The 24,310-nt window shown below is 49.7% G+C and overlaps 1 protein-coding gene and 1 non-coding gene across 2 annotated transcripts; one reads left to right on the forward strand and one right to left on the reverse strand.

The window, feature by feature from the left end:
• Positions 1–5,897: 5,897 nt before the first annotated feature.
• On the reverse strand, positions 5,898–24,043 carry ABO (ABO, alpha 1-3-N-acetylgalactosaminyltransferase and alpha 1-3-galactosyltransferase). The gene is made up of 8 exons (XM_061434104.1): positions 23,937–24,043; positions 18,533–18,580; positions 17,394–17,444; positions 16,261–16,308; positions 15,432–15,467; positions 12,167–12,295; positions 11,515–11,751; positions 5,898–7,512 (listed from the first exon to the last, which is right to left on the reverse strand). The coding sequence occupies exons 6-8, from the start codon at positions 12,274–12,276 to the stop codon at positions 6,822–6,824; spliced, it is 1,038 nt and encodes a 345-aa protein (XP_061290088.1). The 5' UTR covers positions 12,277–12,295; positions 15,432–15,467; positions 16,261–16,308; positions 17,394–17,444; positions 18,533–18,580; positions 23,937–24,043; the 3' UTR covers positions 5,898–6,821.
• On the forward strand, positions 10,386–10,492 carry LOC133257917 (U6 spliceosomal RNA). Its single transcript, XR_009739765.1, has one exon. It is a non-coding gene; the product is annotated as a U6 spliceosomal RNA (small nuclear RNA).
• Positions 24,044–24,310: the final 267 nt, after the last annotated feature.

Genomic DNA, 24,310 nt, shown 5'->3' on the forward strand with positions numbered 1-24,310 from the left:
GGAATTATCTATCACAGTAGATTACAAAACAACTTGACAAAAGTCAAAATTCATGACTAGGTTGGGCAGGGGAACCTACAGTTAAGGAACTCTAAATTTAATAAAGAGAAGTTATCTTGAAACAACAACAAACTCCGGTTCCTATGATGAATCACCGCTAACACCGCAGCTACAGTAAGAAATATGAGAAGGGTGCCCCCCACCTGCACCCCAGCAGGGAAGTCCCAGAATTTCCCCACGGTAAAGTCTTGTGGGCGACAGTTTGGTTGAAAGCAGTCTGAGGAGGATGTTTTGAATCACAGTTTTATTTAAGACCAAGGGAATGTACATTTTTGCACATCAGAGCATGACAGACCCTTGGGACAACGTACTTCAGGGTATGTCGTTTAGTTGCTAAGCTGTGTCTGACTTGTTTGTGACCCCGTGGACTGCACCCTGCCAGGCTCCTCTGACCATGGGATTTACCAGGCAAGAATACTAGAGTGGGTTGCCATTTCTTTCTCCTGGAGATCTTCTTGACCCAGGGATCAAGCACGTGTCTCCTACATTGGCAGGTGGATTCTTTACCCTTGTGCCACCGAAGAAGCCCACTTCAAGGCACCAGAATAATGGAAAGAAAGAGGGAAAAGGAAACCACACTAAAAACGAAGGAAATGGTGAAACTCAGATTTTTTTTTTTTTTAATCTCAAGAGATGATTTGTTCATCAAGCTATTTTTAAAATTAACTAATTTACTTGGCTGCCCTAGGTTTTAGCAGTGGCACAAAGGGTTTTGATCTTCACTGCTGCATGCAGGATCTAATTCCCTGACCAGGGATCGAACCCAGGACCCCTGCATTGGGCTCATGGAGTCTTAGCCACTGGACCACCAGGGAAGCCCCCATTGAGCTATTTTTGATAAAAGACTTTTCTGTGCTATAGTCCATGAATTCTTTTATGCTTGAAAAGGGACACTCAAGGATGAAGGCAGAGGTGGGCGGTGGTTCAACGTCTGCAATCCAAGGAACCCCAAAGATCAGCAGCAAAACACTAGAAGCCAGGGAGCGGAATGGGGCAGAACCTGCTTGATGGCCTCAGAGGGAACCAACCCAACCAACCAACACCTCGACCTCAGATGTCTAGCTTCCCGAGATGATGAAATAATCTCACTGTTGTTTAAGCAACAGCAAAGCAGAGAGGGACACTTGAAGGGATAGGGAGTCTTCTTTTTTTTAATTTGTTTACCTATCTATCTATTTATGGCTATGCCAGGTCTCTGTGGTTTCGTGGGCTTTTCTTTGTTTGTGTCAACTGGGGATTGCTCTCTAGTTTGTGGTGGGTGGGCCTCCCGTTGCTGTGACCTCTCTTGTGGCACGCAGGCTCTGTGCGTGCGGGTTTCATGGCTGAGGCACGTGGGCTCAGGAGCTGTGGTTCCCGGGCTCGAGAGCCCAGGTTCAGGAGCTGTGGCACGCGGTCTCAGCTGCTCCGCTGCACGTGGGATCTGCCCGGATCAGGGATAGAACCCGAGTCTCCCACACTGGCAGGCGGATTCTTTACCACTGAGCCCCCGGGGAAGCCCTGGGGAGTCTTTCTTCTAACCGTCACTGTTCAGTGTTGCTCTGCACACCCTGCAAGAACCAGGAAGAGGAAAAAGGAGGAGCAAAAGAAAAAGAGAGACTCGTGGGGAGTAAAATAAAGGATAACAGCAAGTACAATGTAACTTAGAGATAAGTAGACTTAGTGGGGATAAACTTAGGCTTATACACAGACACACACACACACACACCAGAATCAACAGGTCAGGGACAATGAATAGCTCAGTCTGTTCATTACCAACTGGCCGGCAGGAGATGTCACCACAGTAAACGTATAGCTCCTTATGTGATTCTCATTTCAGAGACACACTGTTGTGTGTCCACACCTGGAAGGAAGCCAGCCAGCGTGAAGACTAATGCTGTTGAACAAGCACTTGGACTAAAATACAAGAAATGCAGACGTGAGCAAGCGAAGGACTGCACCCCAGTGAGACCAAACCACACCCCCGCCTCCTATTGGGAGAAATACCTTTGGGTCAAAGGAAGAAATAAAACCAGCCTGGTCAGAGATGTGAACACTGGACACAAGAGCTTTGGGAGGTGGCCCAGGACACCAAGCCCTTTCCCGTGAGGCGATGACATAGTCACCCTACAGGGAGGGGCTGCTGCCCAAGGAGCTCTTGGTGGAGGCCGCACGGTGGGACCACCCGGAGATGGTGCAGACCACCTGGGTGGATGTCCTGTGCAGAGACGTGTGTGGAATCCAGGGAAGAGTGGTTTGGGGGCTGCACAAATCCCAGCATTCCTGTCGGAGGACATCTGGGGAACAGCCGACCTGAGGACACATTTCTACCAACTTGTTGCCAAACGGAGGAAACCAAGAACAGGGAGCAAGAAGCAGCTCACTGGCCACGTGCCCTAAATGAGCTGGTCTCCGAGATCCGGATGGGGTGGACTGGTCTTCCTGTTTATCATGACCCTGAGAGCTGGCCAGGTATCAGAAGGGAATGAAAAGTGAAAGTCAACAGGACTACTAGAAGAAATAAATAAAAGTATTATTCTTTTTAATTTTGATGTGATGATCTGCCTAGAAAATTCAAGAGGATCAATCAGAAGAAAGCCTGCTAAGACTCATAAAAGATTCTGAAAATATAACCAGATGTGTGATACAGACACTGTATAATCATAAGTAGCTTTCTCATACACTGCACACCAGTAAGAACTAATTGGCAAATGTGATGGCAGGGACCAGCGAATTGTGGCGTGTGGACTAAATCTATCCCACTGCCTGTCTTCAGAAATAAAACCACTCATTTGTTCATGTACTTACGGCTGCTTTTGCACTAAATGCAGACTTAAATTAGTTATGACAGGGGCTGAATGACCCATAAGCCCTAAAACATTCACTATCTGACCCTTCACAGAAAAAGTTTGCTGACCCTGGTAATAGGAATAAAACCATTATCCACAGCCATAAAAACCATTAAATGCCTAGAAATGAAACTTACTAACCATGGGCAATGTATATAAAGGAAAATTACAAAGTTCTGCTTTTAGTAGTGGATGAGTGGTTCATAGACGACGCACCTTCTTGGACATGATAACTGTAAACTTTAGCCAAAATACACATTTTTTACAAAACTACCTGAAGCCTTTAGAAAGTGATGAAAAGTGAACATTTGGAAGGAAAATCTTCACTGGGAAAAAGAGATAACAGTCAGAGAGATTCCTTTACTTACAGCTGTTAGTCTGAAGCCACAAGCCCATCAGCAACATGCAGCCAAAACTCAATAAGGAAAAAAATTCACATCTTACCTGTTTGAAGAACAAGGAGACAAGTCTGGGGTGACCACAGCGGCTGGAAACTACAAGGGAAAATACCAGAAATGAGAGAGCCAGAGAGAAGGAGCCCTGAATTCTGTGTTTAAACTCAGCCCAAGTCTTTGGCTGATCTGTGAACTAGTCATGTAGGGCAGACGTCAAGCCACCAAGCTGACTCTAGAAGAGTAATCGAAGAATTGAGCTGTGGCCCACCCACCACAGAGGAGAGAGAGCCTGGAATTTGGAGCCACCCAAGTTCCTACCTCCCACAACAAAAGAGTTAACCTTTTCCTAAAGACTCTAAAAGAAACTCACTGCACAATAAATGATCACAATGTCTAGGAGACAATGAAGAATGAGTAGACACATGAAGAAACAGGAAATGTATCTTCCTGAGTGGATGGGTGGATGAAGGCACGAACAGACAGATGGATGACACACGTGAGTGGGACAATCTCAGTACACAGCAAAACGTTAATGGTAGTATTTAGGCGATAGGTATGTGAATATTGATGCTTTTGAACTGTGGTGTTGGAGCAGACTCTTGAGAGTCCCTTGGACTGCAAGGAGATCCAACTAGTCCATCCTAAAGGAGATCAGTCCTGGGTGTTCATTGGAAGGACTGATGTTGAAGCTGAAACTCCAGTACTTTGGCCACCTCATGCGAAGAGTTGACTCATTGGAAAAGACTCTGATGCTGGGAGGGATTGCGGGCAGGAGGAGAAGGGGACGACAGAGGATGAGATGGCTGGATGGCATCACCGACTCGATGGACATGAGTTTGAGTGAACTCTGGGAGATAGTGATGCACAGGGAGGCCTGGCGTGCTGCGATTCATGGGGTCGCAAAGAGTCGGACATGACTGAGCGACTGAACTGAACTGATGTGAATATTCACTGTACAATTTCTTACAATTTTTTGTATGCTTAAAATTTTTCAAAATAAAATGTTGAGAAAAACAGATTTTAAAAACCTTGTAGTCTTTAAAGATTTTTAAATCTTTAAAAAAAGATTTGGAAGACCTTTATGGGGAAACCTATGAAATTATCGAAAGATATTAAAGAAGACCTAAATAAATGGAGAGATTTGTTCTTACTTTGGGATATCCCAATTATTGAAAAGATGCCAGATATCTTCAACATAATTCTGATTTTTAAAAAAGCCCAGAAGGATCCTTTGTACAATTTGACAAAAGAGTTTAAACTTTAGATGGAAATGCAACAGGCCGAGAGCAGTCGAGCCATTCTTGAGAAACCAGGTGGGGAGACTTGCCGAGTCAGATCCCAACATCTACGTATAAACCTAGAGTGGCTGAGATGATAAGGACAGACAAACAGACCAGTGCACACAGACTAGAGAGCCCCCCAAACACCCAGGCACATGCGGACACTTGATATCATGTGACCAGTGATACTGCAAATCAGTAGGGAAGAGAGCTTTTCAGTAAGTTTTCAAACACATTGTCAGTAAGTGGTGTTCAGATAATGATTACCCAGAGGAAGAAAAGTCAAAATGGGCCCTTACATTAAGATTTTCCAGGCAATAGTACCGGAGTGGATTGCCATTTCCTTTTCCAATGGATCTTCCCAACCCAGGGACTGAACCCGGGTCTCCCGCATGGTAGACAGATGCTTTACCGTCTGAGCCACCAGGGAAGTCCCATTAAGATCACACACAAGTCAATTCCAGTAGATTAGGACCTAAGTCTTTAATCTTAGGTCTTCCCTGGTGACTCAGCTGGTAAAGGGTTTGCCTGCAATGCGGGAGACCTGGGTTCGATCCCTGGGTTGGGAAGATCCCCTGGAGAAGGGAAAGGCTACCCACTCCAGTATTCTGGCCCGAAGAATTCCATCGTGGGGTTGCAAAGAGTCAGACACGACTAAGTGACTTTCACTTTCAAAGACCTAAGTATGAGGCAAGAACATAAAAGCTTTCAGAGAATAACTAGAAGGCTATTTGGGTGATTTCAAAGCAGGCAATGATTCCTCAAATTCACCTACGTTAAAAGAGTTGAAATGGCAACCTAAAAACTGGAAGAAGCTATTTTTAACATGTGTCTACTAGAAGTGCTAACATCCAAAATACTAACAGACACCCACAGATCAATAAGAAAAAGACAGACAACCCAAAGCGACAAGCTACCAACACAAGCAAACCAAAGCTGTAGGTGCTTCTGGGCTGGGCCTCCCCCACTGTCACACAGCATGGTAAGCTAGGCTTTCAGGAGTCCCTGACGTTTAGGTCCAGAAGTTAGGACTCCAAACTTTCACTGCCGAGGAATTGGCTTCAAGCCCTGATGGGGAGCTAAGATCTTGCAAGCAGCAAAGCACTGTCCCCCCAAAAAAATTAGTAAAAAAAAAAAAAAAAAGAGTTGCTCTGCTCAGTGTTGTGTGGCAGCCTGGATGGGAGGAGGGTCTGGGGGAGAAGGGACACATGTGTATGTACTGCCGAGTCCTTTCCTTTCCACCTGACACTACAACACTGTTAACCTGCTATTCCCCAAGACAAAATACAAAATTTAAATAAAGTCTGGGGGGAAAAAAGAAACTGCAAAACAAAGAGTTCTTTAAATGTATGCATTTACTTTTAATTTAATTTTTTAATTGATTTATTTTTCTAATTCATTGATTTATTTTTGACTGCACTGGGTCTTCATTGTAGCACACAGCCTCTTCCTTGCTGCACGTGGTCTTTGGGTCTTTCTCTAGTTGCAGCAAGTCGGGGCTGCTCCTTTGGGTGGCCTCTCTTGTTGGCTCTAGAGCGCCAGCTCAGTAGCCGTGGCCCCACAGCACTCGGGATCTTAGCTTCTGGATCAGGGATCCAACTTGTGTCCGCAGCATTGGCAGGCAGCCTCTTAACCACTGGACCGGTACCAGGGAAGTCCCTTCCTGAAATTTAAATGCAAACGGTTTTGAAAGTCCCTGGGCACCAGGCACTGGGGTATGTACTGATGGACAGAAAGATGAAGACATCTTGATCTCCATCCTCAGGATCTCACATTATAATGGGCAAGACCAATGGGTAAGGTAGGCAGAAAGGCAGACGCAGCCAAAGGTTTATCCTTAGTGCTCTATGAAAACACAGTTCTTTCTGTTGTTTTCTCAGAGGAAGGAGAAAATCCCTTCAACGACCGGAAGAAGAGAGAACCAAAGAAAGTGTCCTAGGAAGGTGACCTTGTCAAGCCCTTGGAGGACGAGTCACATTGAAAGAGGAAGCGGGATGAGGAGGGAATGAGGACTGCAGGGCAGTTCCCTCCAGAAGAGGAAGTAAGCCGATGGCTTCACCCGCATCATCAAGCCTTTGGCCAATCCCTTATCCAGACGGTAGAACCACTGACATACTCTGCGGCCCGATTCCCACGGACTTTCTTGGAAAGTACGTTCTCATTGGTTCCATCAAACCTTTGGCCAATCCCTTATCAAGAGGGTAGAACCACTGACATGCGCTGCGGTCTGGTGCCCACGGACTTTCTTGGCAAGCACGTTCTCATCGGTTCCGAATCTCTGCGTGGTTCTTGGGCACGGCCACGTAGCGCAGCTTCCGGAGTAACGGCGGCCTCTGCAGCATCCGCTCGTCCCACAGGTACTCGGGGGACAGCACCTTGCTGGGCTTGTGCGACAGCAGGTACCGGTTCAGGTGGCTCTCGTCATGCCACACGGCCTCGATGCCCTGGGCCTGGTCGGCCGTCATGGCCTGGTGGCAGGCCGTGGTGAGCCGGTAAACCTCAGGGACCGACCCCCCAAAAAAGCCTCCCGCGTAGTAGAAATCACCCTCGTCTCTCGGGATGTAGGCTCGAGACAAGGGCCGGCGCTCATAGGTGAAGGACTGGCGGTCGGCAGCGTAGAAGCCAGGGTGTAGGGTCCCGAAGAGCGGCGCCAGGATCTCCACGCCCACGTGGTCGCTGAACTTCATGTCCACGTCCAGGCACACCAGGTAGTCCACCTCGCGGAGGAAGCGCTGCCGCGAGAAGTTGCTGATCATCTCCATCCGGTGCATGGAGATGTCCTGCCAGCGTCTGTAGTTGCCGACGTGGAGGACCACCACCTGCCTCCCGTCCTGGAGGGCGATCTGGGGCACGTCCGCCGGCCGGTCGGTGAAGACGTAGTAGATGACCTTGTGCCCCACCATGAAGTACTTCTCCGCCGTCTCCAGGAAGAGCCTCAGGAAGACCACGTATCTAAATCCAACAGGAAAGAGACGGTGGGTGTTAACAGAATCAAACAGCGCCAGAAGAATCCACCTGGGCAAAAACAGTCTGTGAAACCTTAGCCATACGTTGAGGACGTTATGCTAAGTGAAATAAGACAACCACAAAAAGTCAAAAAGCTATATGATTCCACGTAGATGAGGTGCCCAGAATAGGCAATGTCTTAGACACAGAAATAGAATGGTGGTTGCCAGACACTGAGGGAATGGGGAACCAGCTGCTGCTGCTGCTAAGTCACTTAAGTCGTGTCCGACTCCGTGCGACCCCATAGATGGCAGCCCATCAGGCTCCCCAGTCCCTGGGATTCTCCAGGCAAGGACACTGGAGTGGGTTGTCATTTCCTTCTCCAATGCATGAAAGTGAAAAGTGAAAGCGAAGTTGGTCAGTCATGTCTGACCCTCAGTGACCCCATGGACGGGGAACCAGCAGCGAATGTTTAATGGGCACAGAAATTTTAGTTTTGCAAGATGAGAACCGTTCTGGGGAGGGACAGTGCTGATGGTGGTATCACGTCTTCAAGCTGTACTCTAAATGTGTACTGAAGTGCACACTTAAAAACAGTTAAGATGGTGAGTTTTCTATTATGTGCATTTTGTGAGTTGTGTGCGCTCAGTCATGTCTGACTCTTTGTGACCCCGTGGACTGTAGCCTGCCAGGCTTCTCTGTGCATGGAATTTTCCAGGTGAGAATACTGGAGTGGGTTGCCATTTCCTCCTCCAAAGGATCTTCCCAGTCCAGGGATTGAGTCCCTCGAGGCTCCTGCTTTGATAAGCGGATTCTCTACCACTGCATTGCCCGGAAAGCCCTGTGTGCATGTTACCAAAATTAAAACTCTGAAACAAAACCATAGCCCTTCCACCAGATAAGACCCTGAGTGGCTGGTAAGAGGAGGGGTTCAGATTATTTGGTGTTGAGCAAATATTCACAACCATAAGATATTTGATTAATCCACAAGTTTGGCAAAAATTCAAATGATTGATAGTATCCAAATGATGGATGTCTCCCAGCTCAGGACCATCCAATGGCTTCTTGTCTTTTTTTTTTAATTGAGGTATAGTTGATTTACAATATTATATTAGTTTCAGGAGTACAAAGTAGTCATTCCAAATTTATATAGATTATACTCCTTTTAAAGGTATTGTAAAATATTGGCTATAAAATTGTATCATAAAGAAGGCTCAGTGCCGAAGAAGAACTAATGCTTTTGAACTGTGGTGTTGGAGAAGATTCTTGAGAGTCCCTTGGACTGCAAGGAGATCAAACCAAACAATCCTAAAGGAAATCAACTCTGAATATTCATTGGAAGGACTGACGCTGAAGCTCCAATATTTTGGACACCTGATACGAAGAGCTGACTCATTGGAAAAGACCCTGGTGCTGGGAAAGACTGAAGGCAGGAGGAGAAGGGGGTGACAGAGGATGAGATGGTTGGATGGCATCACTGACTCAATGGACATGAGTTTGAGCAAGCTCCAGGAGACAGTGAAGGACAGGGAAGCCTGGTGTGCTGCGGTCCATGGGGTCACAAAGAATCGGGCAAGACTTAGCACCTGAACAACAACATTGCCTGTGGTGTTCAATGTAAATAAAGCAAACAAACGAATCTAACATAACAGAGACAGACTCGCAGACACACAACAAGCTGGTGCTTACCGTGGGGAGTGGGGAGGGGCGGGCAACTCAGGGGTGGGGGGCTGAGAGCTACGGACTGCTAGGTATAAAATCGGTGGCTTCTGGGACTTCCCTGGTGGTCCGGTGGTTAGAAATCCTTGTTCCAGTGAAGGCCCCACGGGTTTGATCCCTGCTTGGGGAGCTAAGGTTCCACATGCCACTCAGCCCCAGCACTCTAGAGCCCACCTACCAAAGCAAGGAGCCTGCGTGCCACAACTCAGACCTGAGACAGCCAAACAAATAGGTATTAAAAAAAAATACCATTGGGCTTTTAAAAAATAAATAAATGGTTTCTTGTATTAAAAAAATAATAATAAGGCAATTCAAGATCCTGCAGTGGTCTACCAGGCCCTACAAGATCTGCTCTGACTTTGTCTTCTCTCTCCTCCGTCCTCTGGAGGGCATGCCAGCTCCTTGATATTCCTGACACATGCCATCCACCCTCCTCCAGGCCTCTGCACCTTCTTCTGCCTGGAATCCTTCCCCTGCAGTATTCACCCTAGAGGGGCATTCCGTCCTCTGACTAATGCCCAGACTGGACACGCCCCAGAGCTCGTTCTGCTGGCACTTACACCAGTGCAACCAGATGTAAAACTCCAGCAGGCTGTGCACTTGAACGTGTCCATCTGACCATGTGCAAAGTACAGCTCAATCAAAAGGAGCAGGGATGGAATATTACTCAGCCACAAAAAGGAACACATTTGAGTCAGTCCTAATGAGGTGGAGGAACTAGAGCCTATTATACAGAGTGAAGCAAGTCAGAAAGAGAAAGATAAATATTGTGTTCTAACGCACATATACAGAATCTAGAAAAATGGTACTGAAGAATTTATTTACAGGACAGCAGTGGAGAAACAGACAGAGAATAGACTTATGGACACGGGGAAAGGGTGAGATGTATGGAGAGAGTAACATGAAAACTTACATTACCATATGGAAAATAGAGAGCCAACGGGAATTTGCTCTATGTCTCAGGAAACTCAAACAGGGACTCTGTGTCAACCTAGAGGGGTGGGATGGGAGGGAGATGGGAGGGAGGTTCAAAAGGGAGGGGAGAGATGTATTCCTACGGCTGATTCATGTTGAGGTTTGACAGAAAACAAAATTCTTTAAGGCAATTATCCTTCAAGTAAAAAATAAATAAAAATAAAATAAATAAAAAGGAGCAAATAGTGCGCACTTCGGCAGCACATATACTAAAATTGGAACGATACAGAGAAGATTAGCATGGCCCCTGCGCAAGGATGACACGCAAATTCGTGAAGCGTTCCATATTTTTGAAGCAACCTAGACGTCCATCAGCAGATGAATGGATAAGAAAGCTATGGTACATATACACAATGGAGTATTACTCAGCCATTAAAAAGAATACATTTGAATCAGTTCTAATGAGGTGGATGAAACTGGAGCCTATTATACAGAGTGAAGTAAGCCAGAAGGAAAAACACCAATACAGTATACTAATGCATATATATGGAATTTAGAAAGATGCTAACAATAACCCTGTGTACGAGACAGCAAAAGAGACACTGATGTATAGAACAGTCTTATGGACTCTGTGGGAGAGGGAGAGGGTGGGAAGATTTGGGAGAATGGCATTGAAACATGTAAAATATCATGTATGAAACGAGATGCCAGTCCAGGTTCGATGCACGATACTGGATGCTTGGGGCTAGTGCACTGGGATGACCCAGAGGGATGGTATGGGGAGGGAGGAGGGAGGAGGGTTCAGGATGGGGAACACATGTATACCTGTGGTGGATTCATTTTGATATTTGGCAAAACTAATACAATTATGTAAAGTTTAAAAAAAAAAAAAAAAGGAGCAAATAAACATGAAAACAAATTACTCTCTATCCCCTTGCCCAAACTTAGTTATTTTTTGGAGCTCATGTTGCCATCTGACATATTTTTCTCACACTCACACAATCTTCTTTTTTAAAATATGTATGTGTATGGATGCTCGAGGTCTTAGACGCAGCACTCAGGATATTCACCACCTGTGCTGGGTCTTAGTCGCAGCATGTGGGAAAATTGAATATTGGCACAGAGAAGAATGAAAACAGACCCCTGTCTCACACTCAGCCAGAGTAACTTGAAATGGATCGAAGACTGACATGTAAGACCATAAGATACTTATTTGAAAACAGTGGGGAGCTCGTGCGCGTGGATCTTTGCAGTGACTTGTTGGACACGACACCTAAACCACAAGCTACAAAAAATAAACGAGCTCCGCTACATCAAACTGAAAAGCTTCTGCACGGCAAGAGGAACGATCCACAGAGTGAAAAGGTGACCTACACGCGGGGAGAAGACAGCAGCAAACGCTTGGCCTCCCAGGGTGACAGACTGGGGGAACGGAGCACCAGCGTCGGGGCGGTGGTGGGGTTGACCCCCTGGCACAGTGGCTGGTACTGGAGATGGCGACGTGAGCTGCCCGTCTCTAAAAGGTTGACAGTAACCTCTGGGGTGATGACTCGCAGCTGTGGGACTGCTATTTTGAGCAGGGGCTCCCAGATAACGCTAGTGGTAAAGAACCTGCCTGCCGATGCAGGAGAAATAAGAGACAGAGGTTTGATCCGTGGGTCAGGAAGATCCCCTGGAGGAGGAAATGGTAACCCACTCCCTGTTCTTGCCTGGAGAATCCCATGGACAGAGGAGCCTGGGGGGCTACCATCCAGAGGGTCAGAAACAGCTGGACACAACTGAAGTGAGTTAGCTCACATGCACACACGTCGCTGTGTGCTATCACGGCGCACATATGTATATGTGTGACTGCCCAGTGACCCCTGCACAACCCAGCCCACGCGCACCCACACCCAAAGTCACTGGTGCCTCCACACACCCACCCACCCTGTGAGCTGAGCACCTTGTCCCGGAAAACAGAGTGGAGTGCTGCCCTGCAGCTCAGGCCGGCTCCCTGGCTCACCCCGGGTGAGCGTCCGTCACTTACTTTTTGATGGCGAACACGGTCAGCCCAATGGTGGTGTTTCTGAATTGCACATCCAAGATGGCAGAGTCGAAGGTCCCGTCCCAGACGACGGGAGCAAACCAGGGGGTCATGACCAGCACGTCCACTCTCCTGGGGAGATGAGTCACAGCACACGAGAGCAGGTCATGGGGGTGTGGGCCACAGAGAAGGATTTGTCCAAAGCTGCACAGTCCATGAGCTGCAGAGCTAGGAGCAGACAGGACTCTGGATTCCCAACCCAGTGCTTTTGGCAGCATAAGCTCAGCACTGGGGACTCAACACTTCCATCCCTTCACTGCCCTAACTCAGAGTATCTCCAGAGTACCAGCCATGTGCTAGAACCCCTGAAACATCCTTTTCTGAGGCCCCTTGTTTCCAGGAGGAGCACAGTCTCGAGAGAGGGCAAGCACTAAGCCCTCTCTCAGCAGGTGAGAACTTTGCCATAACAAGAAACAGACATTTAGTCTCTGCCACAGCCCTCCCTTTACCTGCACTAGGCTTCTAGGACCCTTGGGAGGTCCTGGATTGTAGGAGCATCTTTTGTTCTGATGAGGTGACTCCAGGTGGGCTTGGGGGTAGTTCAGGATAGGGGCTGGTCACCAGAAAGACCAAGCCAGGATTAGAAACTTGGAACTTAGAACTTTCTGCCTCACATCCCTTCCTAAGCTCAACATTCAGAAAACAAAGATCACGGCATCTGGTCCCATCACTTCACGGCAAATAGATGGAGAAGCGGTGGAAACAGTGACAGACTTTATTTTTGGGGGGCTCCAAAATCACTGCAGATGATGACTGCAGCCATGAAATTAAAAGACGCTTACTCCTTGGAAGGAAAGTTATGACCAACCTAGACAGCATATTCAAAAGCAGAGACATTACTTTGCCAACAGAGGTCCATCTAGTCAAGGCTATGGTTTTTCCAGTGGTCATGTATGGATGTGAGAGTTGGACTATAAAGAAAGCTGAGTGCTAAAGAATTGATGCCTTTGAACTGTGGTGTTGGAGAAGACTCTTGAGAGTCCCTCGGACTGTAAGGAGGTCCAACTAGTCTATCCTAAAGGAAATCAACCCTGAATATTCATTGGAAGGACTGATGTTGAAGCTGAAACTCCAATACTTTGGCTACCTGATGCAAAGAACTGACTCATTTGAAAAGACCCTGAGGCTGGGAAAGAGTGAAGGCAGGAAGAGAAGGGGTCGACAGAGGATGAGATGGTTGGATGGCATCATCAACTCGATGGACATGAATTTGAGTAAACTCTGGGAGTTGGTGATGGACAGGGAGGCCTGGCGTGCTGCAGTCCATGGGGTCGCAAAGAGTCGGACACGACTGAGCGACTGCACTGAACCGAACTGATGATCCCTTCCTTCTGGGAAGGGAGAGGGACTGGAGGTCAAGTTAACAATCAATCACGCCAGCGAGATGAAGCCTCCATAAATATCCCTTAGCTGTGGAGTTCAGAGTGCTTCCAGGTTGGTGAACACAGGGAGGTGCTGGGAGGGAGGTGCTCTGGGGAGGGCTTGGGCGCCCTGTCCCTTCCCCCTCCTACCCTATTTACCTCTTAGTCTGACTGTCTCTGAGCTGCATCCTTTATAACAAGCCAAGAATCTAGTAAGTAAAGTCTTCTTGAGTTCTGGGGGCATCCCAGCAAACCAGCAAACCCAAGGAGCGGGTGGTGAGCAATGATTTATAGCCCGTTGGTCAAAGCTCAGATGACAATATGGAACTTGCGACAAGGGTCTGAGTGCGGGCAGGCTGTGAGGCTGACTGTCCACCTGTGGCGTCTGTGTTGACTGCAGGGAGTGTCAGAATCACCTGGTGTGGATAACCACATGCTTGCTGTGAGCAGACAGAACAAGGTTTTCTTTCAGAGGCAGAGCTGAGTTTCAAGCCCCCTCCCCTCGCAGGGGCTCTTCGTGTCCTGTGATCTCTGCCCCTTCTCCATTCTCCAGCCGGCATGGACCCCTTTCACCTTCCCCTGACTCTTATTTCACGAGTGTTCATTCACTCGTTCATCACCCCGCCAGGACCCACCAAAAAAGTTCATGCCAACCTGCCCCTCCAGATGTGTGCCGACCCCCGGAAAGGTATGCCACTAAAAATTGTCTGGGAATCACAGAAAAGTAAATGGAACCAAGCAAAATGACTGTTAATATGATAGACTTTGTTCAACCCAACATATCCAAAATATTATCATTTCAGTACGTAATTGATACATTTATTGAAGTATATAGTTAATTGACAATGCTGTGTTAGTTTCAAATGTACAGCAAAGTGGTTCAGGTGTGCCTCTATACATATATATTCTTTTTCAAGTTCTTTTCCCATATAGGATATGACAAGATATCGAGTAGAGTCCCTGGGCCATTCAGTGGGTCCTGTTGTTCACCTGTCTTATGTACAGCAGTGTGCCTATGTTAATCCCAAGCTCCTGGTACACTTTTCATGTACTAAGTGGAGTCCACCGTGCACCCCACGCGGACAGCACAGCTCCTCCTAGAGCAGTCCTGTTTCAAGCGTTCAAGGCCACACGTGGCTGGCGGCTCTGGAAGTTCAAGGAGGTGTGTATGTGGTTTCCAGAAATGACAGTGAGCACCTCCAGGTCCCCTGGCAGGGATGTGGCAGGATGTAAGAGAGGCCACTCAGCTTGCGTCCTGACCTGTCCTTCTCCAGCCAAGGGGCCTCAAGCAACCTCCTTCACTTCTCTGAGCCTCAGTTTCCCTGCCCATAAAACGGGGCTGATCAAAGTGGTCTCTGGGCGACTTCCTGTCCCGAAGCTCGGGGATCTAGTGCCTCAGTGACAGGCTGCCAGCACTCTCTCGGGCAGTGGAAGCAGGAGGTGTGGGCACAGGCAAGGAGGCCCGGATTAGGAGACAGACACTTGCATGTGAAGGCAAGCTGGAACCATAAGCCCTCAGACACTGATGGTCATGGAAAGGCCTCAGGGATAACCCAGCCCAGACCCCAGCTTCCTTCCCCGAGAAGAAACAAGAGAAGCTTCCATGCCTGGTGCGGACCTCTGCACAGCTCCTGGTGACCACAAATTAGAGGCACCTTCCATTGGTCCTTCAGTGTGTACCAAACCCACTGAAAACTAGCCCAGCCTCCCATAGCACAGACAGGAAGGAAAGGAAAAAGGCAAAAGAAAGACTGAAACCAGGGAGTGAAGCGAGAGAAGGCAATCATAAGGTAGTGGTGGCAGGGAACCCACTGGTCGCAGCCACGGCAGAAACTCCGTCTACTTACGAGGGCTTGAGCAGCTGAGCCTTGGGGTAAAGCAACCTGCAGACAAGACATGCGTGTGAGCAGACACTCACGTCACCAATGCCAGAGCTGCCAGGGGCCTCTTCCCGGTTCAGTGGGCAGCTCTGCCAGGAGGCGGCACTCAGCCACAGGGGCTTCCTTCCTTCCATCCTCCCATCTTCCTTCATCCAGCCACCTCCCACCCCTCCCCAGCCCAGGGCTGTCAGGGGCTTCCCTAAGGATAAACCGACAGAGAAAGTCATGGGGTGGAAATGTGAGAATGGGCTAGGAGGCTCTTCCCCCTCTCGTGCTCAGCTGAGGTTAGAGACCCTCCTGTGCTTCGGAAGTGCTTCCTGTGGTCTAACTTGTTATGAGGAAGGTCTTGGTGTCCTGCTTTATTCAGGAGTGGGAAGCACAGGGGTGGCCTCTCCCACCTGTCCACCAGCTGCATCCCACCTGGAGCCACCTCACCGCCCCTCTCCGCTCTCCTGCTGGCTCCTTCACCCTCCATGCCCTCCCTGGCAACCCTGTCAGTTTTCAACAGAGCTGAGGGCTTAGAAGCTACAGCAGTCTACCCCGGGTAAGACCGCTGAGCTGGGACAGCCGAGAGGCCGAGGTCACGGTGGGCTCACCTGTGACCCCACCATCTGACGCCTGCTCCCCCTGCTCCCATTCTCTTCTGCCCCTCGTTACCCTCCTCCCAGCTTCCCTTGCTCCTTCCCTCCTGATAAATCTCACAATCAGACTCAAGGGGAGTATGAGGGGGACAGTGGAGCGGGGAAACAGCAAGTCGACTTGCCCAGACACCGCCCAAAGACGCGGTCTACAGTACCTGGGTACCTCAGGTATCCTGCAGGTGTCCAGGTGGCCGTCACCTTCACTGAGGGAGGAAAACAGAGCGCTCAGAGCTGATGGCGCTGGGAGAAGCACTGCTGTGCGGCCTGGCCAGGGCTCCCGAGGGCCATCACGTCGCAGCCCCTACTGAGGAGAGCTCCCCATGGCTGCAGAGCTCGGCCGTGTGGGCAGGTGAGGGGACCGAGGGCGGGAAACAGGGCGAAGACACCTCGGACACGATGGCCGTGTCTGGGTGCCTGGTGCCCAGTCTGCCCGAAGCGATGCCACGCCCGATGGTGACAAACCAGCCTCGGGAGAACCCCGCTCCGGAGGGGAAGAGCCATGGACGCCCAGGTCGGCCCTGAGATCCGAAGGGAAGCTCTGGCAACGGCCCCCTCAGCCCTGGGAGCCCAGCTGCCGCCCCACCTGGACTCCTTCTCCCGCAGCATCCGCTGCAGAACCATGCCGTTTTCATCCTGGCTGCAGAGGGAACAGGCTCCCAGTCACCAGGAAAAAGGAGCGCCTTGCTAACTAAGCGCCCCTTCAAGAGGGGAGGGGGCTAACCAGACAAAGGCTAGGATTGCGTCCCCTTCCCGCAGCCCGGCCCTCCCTGCCAGCCCCGCCTCTTTCTACCAGCCCCGCCCTCCCCACAAACCCCACCCTCTCTACCGGCCCAGTCCCTCTCCAGCAGCCCCGACCCTTTCCACCAGCCCCGCCCTCAGCAGCCCCGCCCCTCACACCAATCCCTCCTAACCAGCCCCGCCCTCCTCACCGGCCCCGCCCCTCTCCCTCTCTCCACCAGCCCCGCCCCTTCCTGCCAGCCCCGCTCTCCCCCTCTCCACCAGCCCCGCCCCTTCTTGCCAGCCCCGCCCTCCCCGCCAGCTCCGCCCTCCCCACAAACCCCGCCCCTCTACATCAGCCTATCCCCTCATCAGCCCCGCCCCTTCTTACCAGCCCTGCCCTCCTCACTAGCCCCGCCCCTTCCCACCCGGCCTGTCCCCTTCGCACCGTTGAAGCTCGGAGGGGCCCGGCCGTCCCAGTCCGGAAGACCAAGCAAAGTCTCCAGCTGCTGGTAAGGCTCAGGAATGCCAACTTTTGTGTGGATAAAAAGGAAGAGGTGAAAGTCATTACCTTAAAGTCAGGCTCTCCCGTTGCCCCTGCACGTGGTGGGCCTCAGGGCTGCTGAGACAGAAGAGCCCGGTCAGCTCAACCCATTCATCCACCCTTCTACTCAGCAAGGATTTGCTGGGCCCCAAGGCTGGAGAATCCCAGGGACGGGGGAGCCTGGTGGGCTGCCGTCTATGGGGTCGCACAGAGTCGGACACGACTGAAGTGACTTAGCATAGCATAGCATAGCATAAGGCCTGAACAGAGGAGGGAGCGGGGCCGGACTTGACTTCGAGGTTCTGCCTTGCGGGGTCTTGCAGGAGGCTGGTCAGGAGCGCTCACCTTATCTGTTGTCGGTCAGCCAGAGACTGACGATCGCGGAAGAATTAGCTCTGGGAGGAAAAATGAGCCTTTCCCCATCTGGGTGCTAAGAGGGTCAGAGGGCGCCCTGTCACGGACTGGCCACTGGGGATGGCTTTACATGGAATCAACACTGGTCACTGGACTATAAAGAAAGCTGAGTGCTGAAGAATTGATGCTTTTGAACTGTGGTGTTGGAGAAGACTCTTGAGAGTCCTTTGGACTGCAAGGAGATCCAACCAGTCCATCCTAAAGGAAATCAGTCCTGGGTGTTCTTTGGAAGGACTGATGCTGAAGCTGAAGCTCCAATACTTTGGCCACCTACTGCGAAGAACTGACTCATTTGAAAAGACCCTGATGCTGGGAGGGATTGGGGGCAGGAGGAGAAGGGGACGACAGAGGATGAGATGGCTGGATGGCATCACCGACTCAATGGACATAGGTTTGGGTAGATTCCAGCAGTTAGTGATGGACAGGGAGGCCTGGCGTGCTGCGGTTCATGGGGTCGCCAAGAGTCGGACGCGACTGAGCGACTGAACTGAACACTGGTCACTACTCGTCCCCACACCTGGGCCTGGAGCTGCTGCCAGCCATCAAGGGGTCCTCTCCAACAGAAAACAGGATTTTGTCTTTGTAGTTTTTTAGGTTTGAGAAAACATGGTAGAGAGAGGAACTCGGAATCTGTCGAGAACTGAGTGCCTCTTTCATTATAAGGACCTCCAATTCATTGCATATTCTATTTTTATTTCTGTTCTAGATCTTTCTAGAAGGAACCACCTTGACTCCAAAGACCCATCCATTACCTTTGAGACTTTTCTGTCTGTCTTCTGGGGATCAGGATGAACACGTTGCTGGGGGGACAAAAAGAATGTGGAGTTGAGTCCTCACCAGAGAGAGAAGAGCGGACAGGCTGTGGTTTTGAGGCTGAGACTTCAACAGAGCATTCTGATCATTTGGTCTCCAGCTCCTGAGAAAATAGGTGTGGGGCCCGAGTGGAGCCAGTGGGACATCTCACTCGGGTGGAAGGAGAGAATGGGGTGCACAGGCAGATCCCCCAGGCGGTGCTCTAATCCCCTCTTCCCCCATTCCACCCTACTTTAACCCCATGTCATCACCCTAACTAATAACTTGAGAAATATCAAGAACCTCAGATATGCAGATGACACCACCCTTACGGCAGAAAGAAAAACTAGAGAGCCTCTTGATGAAAGTGAAAGAGAAGAGTGAAAAAGCTGGCTTAAAACTCAACATTCATAAAACAAAGATCATGGCATCCGGCCCCATCACTTCATGGCAAGTTGATGGGGAAACAATGGAAATAGTGAGAGACTTTATTTTCTTGGGCTCCAAAATCACTGCAGTTGGCGACTGCAGCCATGAAATTAAAAGACCCTTGCTCCCTGGAAGAAAAGCTATGACAAACCTAGACACCATATTCAAAAGCAGAGACATTACTTTGCCAACAGAGGTCCATCTAGTCAAAGCTATGGTTTTTTCCAGTAGTCGTGTATGGATTTAAGAGTTGGATCATAAAGAAAGCTAAGCGCTGAAGAATGGATGCTTTTGAACTGTGGTGTTGGAGAAGAATTTTGAGAGTCCCTTGGACTGGAAGGAGACCAAAGCAGTCCATCCTAAAGGAAATCAGTCCTGAATATTCTTAGGAAGGAATGATGCTGAAGCTGAAGCTCCAATACTTTGGCCACGTGATGCAAAGAACGGACTCATTGGAAAAGACCCTGATGCTGGGAAAGATTGAAGGTGGGAGGAGAAGGGGATGACAGTATGAGATGGTTGGATGGCATCACCGACTCAACAGACTTGATTTTGAGCAAGCTCCAGGAGTTGGTGATGGACGGGGAAGACTGGCGTGCTGCAGTCCATGGGGTCGCAAAGAGTTGGACATGACTGAGTGACTGGACTGAACTGAACTGAATAGCTTGTAAGTATTAGCTTGTAATAGCTTGCTCATGGCCTTGGTCTCTGTAGATAGGGGACCCCAGCATCAGAATCATCTGGGGAATTGTTTTTAGAGGCAAATCCAGACTTCCTGAATCCAGACCTGAGCGGTTAGGAGGGGAGTGTGTGTGTGTGAAGGGAATGTGTATGTGTAGCAATCTCCACTTTTAACAGGCTCCCTAAGTGATCTGCGTACACTCTACAGTTGAGAACCAGCCTCCTTTCTGTTTTACAGAAACCCTGCCACATAGAGCACCACACAGCATGTGGGGACCTTAGTTCCTTAACCAGGGCTTGAACCTGTGCCCCTTGCACTGGAAGAATGGAGTCTTAACCACTGGAGTGCCAGGGACGTCCCTGGGAGCTTTTGAAGCTTGCTGGAAAGTGTTCATATTCAAACCAGGATTGAATTTTAAGTTGTATGCAAGCAAAAAATGTAAAAATTCTACAGCCATAAAAAATTATGAAAGGAATCTCTGAGGCAAAGTCCAATCTTTTAAAAACTTTGCTCTAGAAGAAAACTTATTTCAGAAGTCAGATGACTCTTTTCAGTCAATCAGTTCAGTTCAGTCACTCAGTCGTGTCTGACTCTTTGCGACCCCATGGACTGCAGCACGCCAGGCCTTCCTGTCCATCACCAGCTCTCGGAGTTTACTCAAACTCATGTCCATTGAGTCAGTGATGCCATCCACTTATCTCATCCTCTGTCGGCCCCTTCGCCTCCCGCCTTCAGTCTTTCCCAGCATCAGGGTCTTTTCTAGTAAGTCAGTTCTTCGCATCAGGTGGCCAAAGTATTGGAGTTTCAGTTTCAGCATCAGTCCTTCCAATGAATATTCAGGACTGATCTCCTTTAGGATGGACTGGTTGGATCTCCTTGCGGTCCAAGGGACTCTCAAGAGTCTTCTCCAACACCACAGTTCAAGATGACTCTTTTGGATGTCAATATTTATTAATTTTCTTTCTTTCTTTTTTTTTTTTTTTTAAAAAAATGACAAGATAAAGCGTGACAAAAATGAGGGGGTGGGGAGAAGATGAAATGAAATCTAAACACAAGATGAGCTTCTCTGATGACTCAGCAGGCCAAGAATCGACCAGCAATGCAGGAGACACAGGAGACTTGGGTTTGATCCCTCCCCTGGAGGAGGAAATGGCAACCCACTCCAGTACTCTTGCCTGGGAAATCCCATGGGCAGAGGAGCCGGGCACTCTATAGTCCATGGAGTCGCAAAGGTCAAACACGACTGAACACAAACACGAATAATATAGAAGAGGAGGCTGCTAGATGAAAAGTCCAAAAAGGTTGCATTAGATAAAGAAGAGCAGTCAGGGGCTTCTCTGGCAGTCCAGTGGTTAGGACTCGGAGCTTCCACTAAAGGCACTTGAGTTCAAACCCTTGTCGGGGAAATAAGATCCTGTGTGCTGTGCAGTTTGGCCAAAAACAACAAAAAAGAAGAGAGGTCAGACCCCAGACTCAACAGGCTGCCAGACCTGGGCACTTTATGGAAATAGGGGGAGTCCAGAGGGGATGAGCAGTTTCAGAGCTGAGTTACAGCGGGAAGCTGCAAGACATGGCCACGGGTGTCTCCAGACTCTTGAAGGCACGACCCAGAATGTGCCACACGGCTCTCAGGGCTCCCTGGGGTCCTTGTGTTATAAGGAAGAATATCTTTATGCAATTCCAGCACTTGTTCTAGATGGGGAAACAGTGGAAACAGTGGCTGACTTTATTTTGGGGGGCTCCAAAATAACTGGAGATGGTGACTGCAGCCATGAAATTAAAAGATGCTTACTCCTTGGAAGGAAAGTTATGACCAACATAGACAGCATATTCAAAAGCAGAGACATTACTTTGCCAACAAAGGTCCGTCTAGTCAAGGCTATGGTTTTTCCAGTAGTCATGTATGGATGTGAGAGTTGGACTGTGAAGAAAGCTGAGAGCCGAAGAATTGATGCTTTTGAACTGTGGTGTTGGAGAAGACTCTTGAGAGTCCATTGGACTGCAAGGAGATCCAACCAGTCCATCCTAAAGGAAATCAGTCCTGAATATTCATTGGAAGGACTGATGCTGAAGCTGAAACTCCAATACTTTGGCCACCTGATGCGAAGAGCTGACTCATTCGAAAAGACCCTGATGCTGGGAAAGATTGAGGGCAGGAGAAGGGGATGACAGAGGATGAGATGGTTGGATGGCATCACGACTCAATGGACACGGGTTTGGGTGGATTCCGGGAGTTGGTGATGGACAGGGAGGCCTGGTGTGCTGTGCTTCGTGGAGTCACAGAGAGTCGGACACAACTGAGTGACTGAACCGAGCACTTGTTCTAAGAATCAGATATGGGGACAGGCTGCTTGCAGAGAACTGAGCGCTCCTGCTGGGGGACGATCGGATGGAGGCTTGGCCACCTGCCAGTGACTCTGCGGGACCAGTGTGGCCCCAAGACCCACAGCATGACAGAGGCGGCTCTGAGACGGAAATGGGCGCCCAGGGCAGTGCCGCAGCAATTCAGGAGGGGCCCTGTGCAAACGAACAGCCCCCACGTAAGGCATGTCGCACCCTTCCCGACCCTGCACCAGATGTGTATGTGATGAGCTCGCTTTGTTGCTCAGACAAGACTCGCTCCAGGAAGCCCCAGTAAGTCCAATGCTGGCAGACCAAGGAGGGGTGGTCTCCCTCCCAGGAGTGCCAGGACATCCTGTACCCACTCCTGTGACAGCCAGTCACCTGTAACTGCCTGGCACCTGTCTTCTCCTAACAGACCTGACATCCTTCAGAACAAGGACTGTCCCATGGACACTGGCATCCTGGTGCCCTCCAAACCACCAGGCTCAAAGCAGGCACTCAGTAAACGCTCATGGAGGTGAGCATGCGGTCCTGTCTCACTGCGCGTGCACTCCATTTTCCAAAGCCTGCAATGCCTAGGCCGTCAGCCTTAAGACTGAATGCTCATCCCAGAGGACACTTTCCCTGAGGGACCCGGCAACCTGGGTTTGGAGTCTGGTGGAGGGGCTGGCACCCTGGCCTTGCCACTTCCTACTGTATGACCTTGGTCTCATTCCTTAACTTCTGGAGCCTCCTTTCCTGGGGTATAAAATGGGAATAATAATGCCTGTCTTGGGCTTTCCTGGTGGCTCAGTGGTAAAGAGTCTACCTGCCAATGCAGGAGACTCGGGTTTGATCCCTGGGTCAGGAAGGTCTGCTGGAGAAGGGAATGGCAACCCACTCCAGTATTCTTGCCTGGGAAATCCCATGGACTGGGGAGCCTGGTAGGCTACAGTCCACAGGGTCACAAAAGTGTTGGACACGACTGAGTGGCTAAACCACAATAGTAATGACTATCTTACAGGTTGTGGAGAGAGCCTGGAAGACCCATCATGCATTCCCCTCAAGGCATCACACAGAATGAACACCCCATAAATGGAGGCTCTTTCTAACACATTTCTTTGCAAAAGTCATCAGTGACAAAGTGTATATAGCTCTAACAACTAACAACTAAATACATATGCAATCTGCAGTCTGAAACAGTAAATAAACATTCGGCACTCACTGCGCAACTGAGTCTGGGGGTAATTTCACCCTCTTGTGGAATAAGAACCAGAGTACTGAAAAAGTATTGACTAGCTTCTTTGAAGGGAATACACTTTTACAGCTGCCAGGTTTGTTTTAAAACATAAAATAGTGTATTCCAATGCAGTGAAAAGCTGTCATCTATTCTCCATAAATTTGTGTAAAGTGCGACGTGAGCCCCATGCGTGCCTGTGTGCTCAGTCACTTCAGTCGTGTCCGACTCTTTGTGAACATGTGGACGGTAGCCCGCCAGGCTCCTCTGTCCATGGAGATTCTCCAGGCAAGAACCCTGGAGTGGGTTGCCGTGTCCTCCTCCAGGGCATCTTCCTAACCCAGGGATCGAAACTGCGTCTCTTACATCTCCTGCATTGGGAGGCAGGTTCTGTAGCATGAGTGCCACCTGGGAAGCCCCGTGAGCCCCTTTTGTTGATGTAATTGGTGTTTCTAAAAAGCTATGAGCACTGCCTTCCGGAGCCCTCCCCACCCGCAGTCACATTTATACCCACCTCCCAGGTGAGCCCGTCACCTGCAGTTACAGCCACGCCTGTAAACCACCTGGGAGCAGAGCAAGGTGCTGGAGGGGAACTGGCGCCTCAGCCTTGCCCCGACGAGATCGGCACGATGGGAATTACGACGCCATTCACAGCTGCTCCGGTCACTTAGGTCATGAGTCCCCTCCTCCTTACCTGTAGAAGCCCAGAAGTACGGCAAAGAGCAGGATCAGACACAGCCAGGACTTGGTGCTGTTTCCCCAGAAATCTGTGAAGAGGAAGTCTGGGTCACCTGGTGCCTGTCACCCTGTCGAGGCCAAAATCAGGCACTGGCCAGGGACGGCCTCTCCCTCCTTTACGCTCACAGGGCAGGTGGGTTGTAACCTCTCCTGGAGCCGTAATCCCACTGAACCTTGCCCTGCAGCCCCTGGGCACCTGCCTGGGCACTCCTGCTCATTAGCAGGCCCCTGGAGGCCAGGACCACGTGGACACTCCAGAGAAGCAGGTGCAATGGCCATGAGCTGACCAGCAGGGTGGGTGACGAGACACAGGACTGTGAGAGACAAAGG

Source organism: Bos javanicus, chromosome 11 (assembly GCF_032452875.1).
Source record: "Bos javanicus breed banteng chromosome 11, ARS-OSU_banteng_1.0, whole genome shotgun sequence".
Lineage (NCBI taxonomy): Eukaryota > Metazoa > Chordata > Mammalia > Artiodactyla > Bovidae > Bos > Bos javanicus.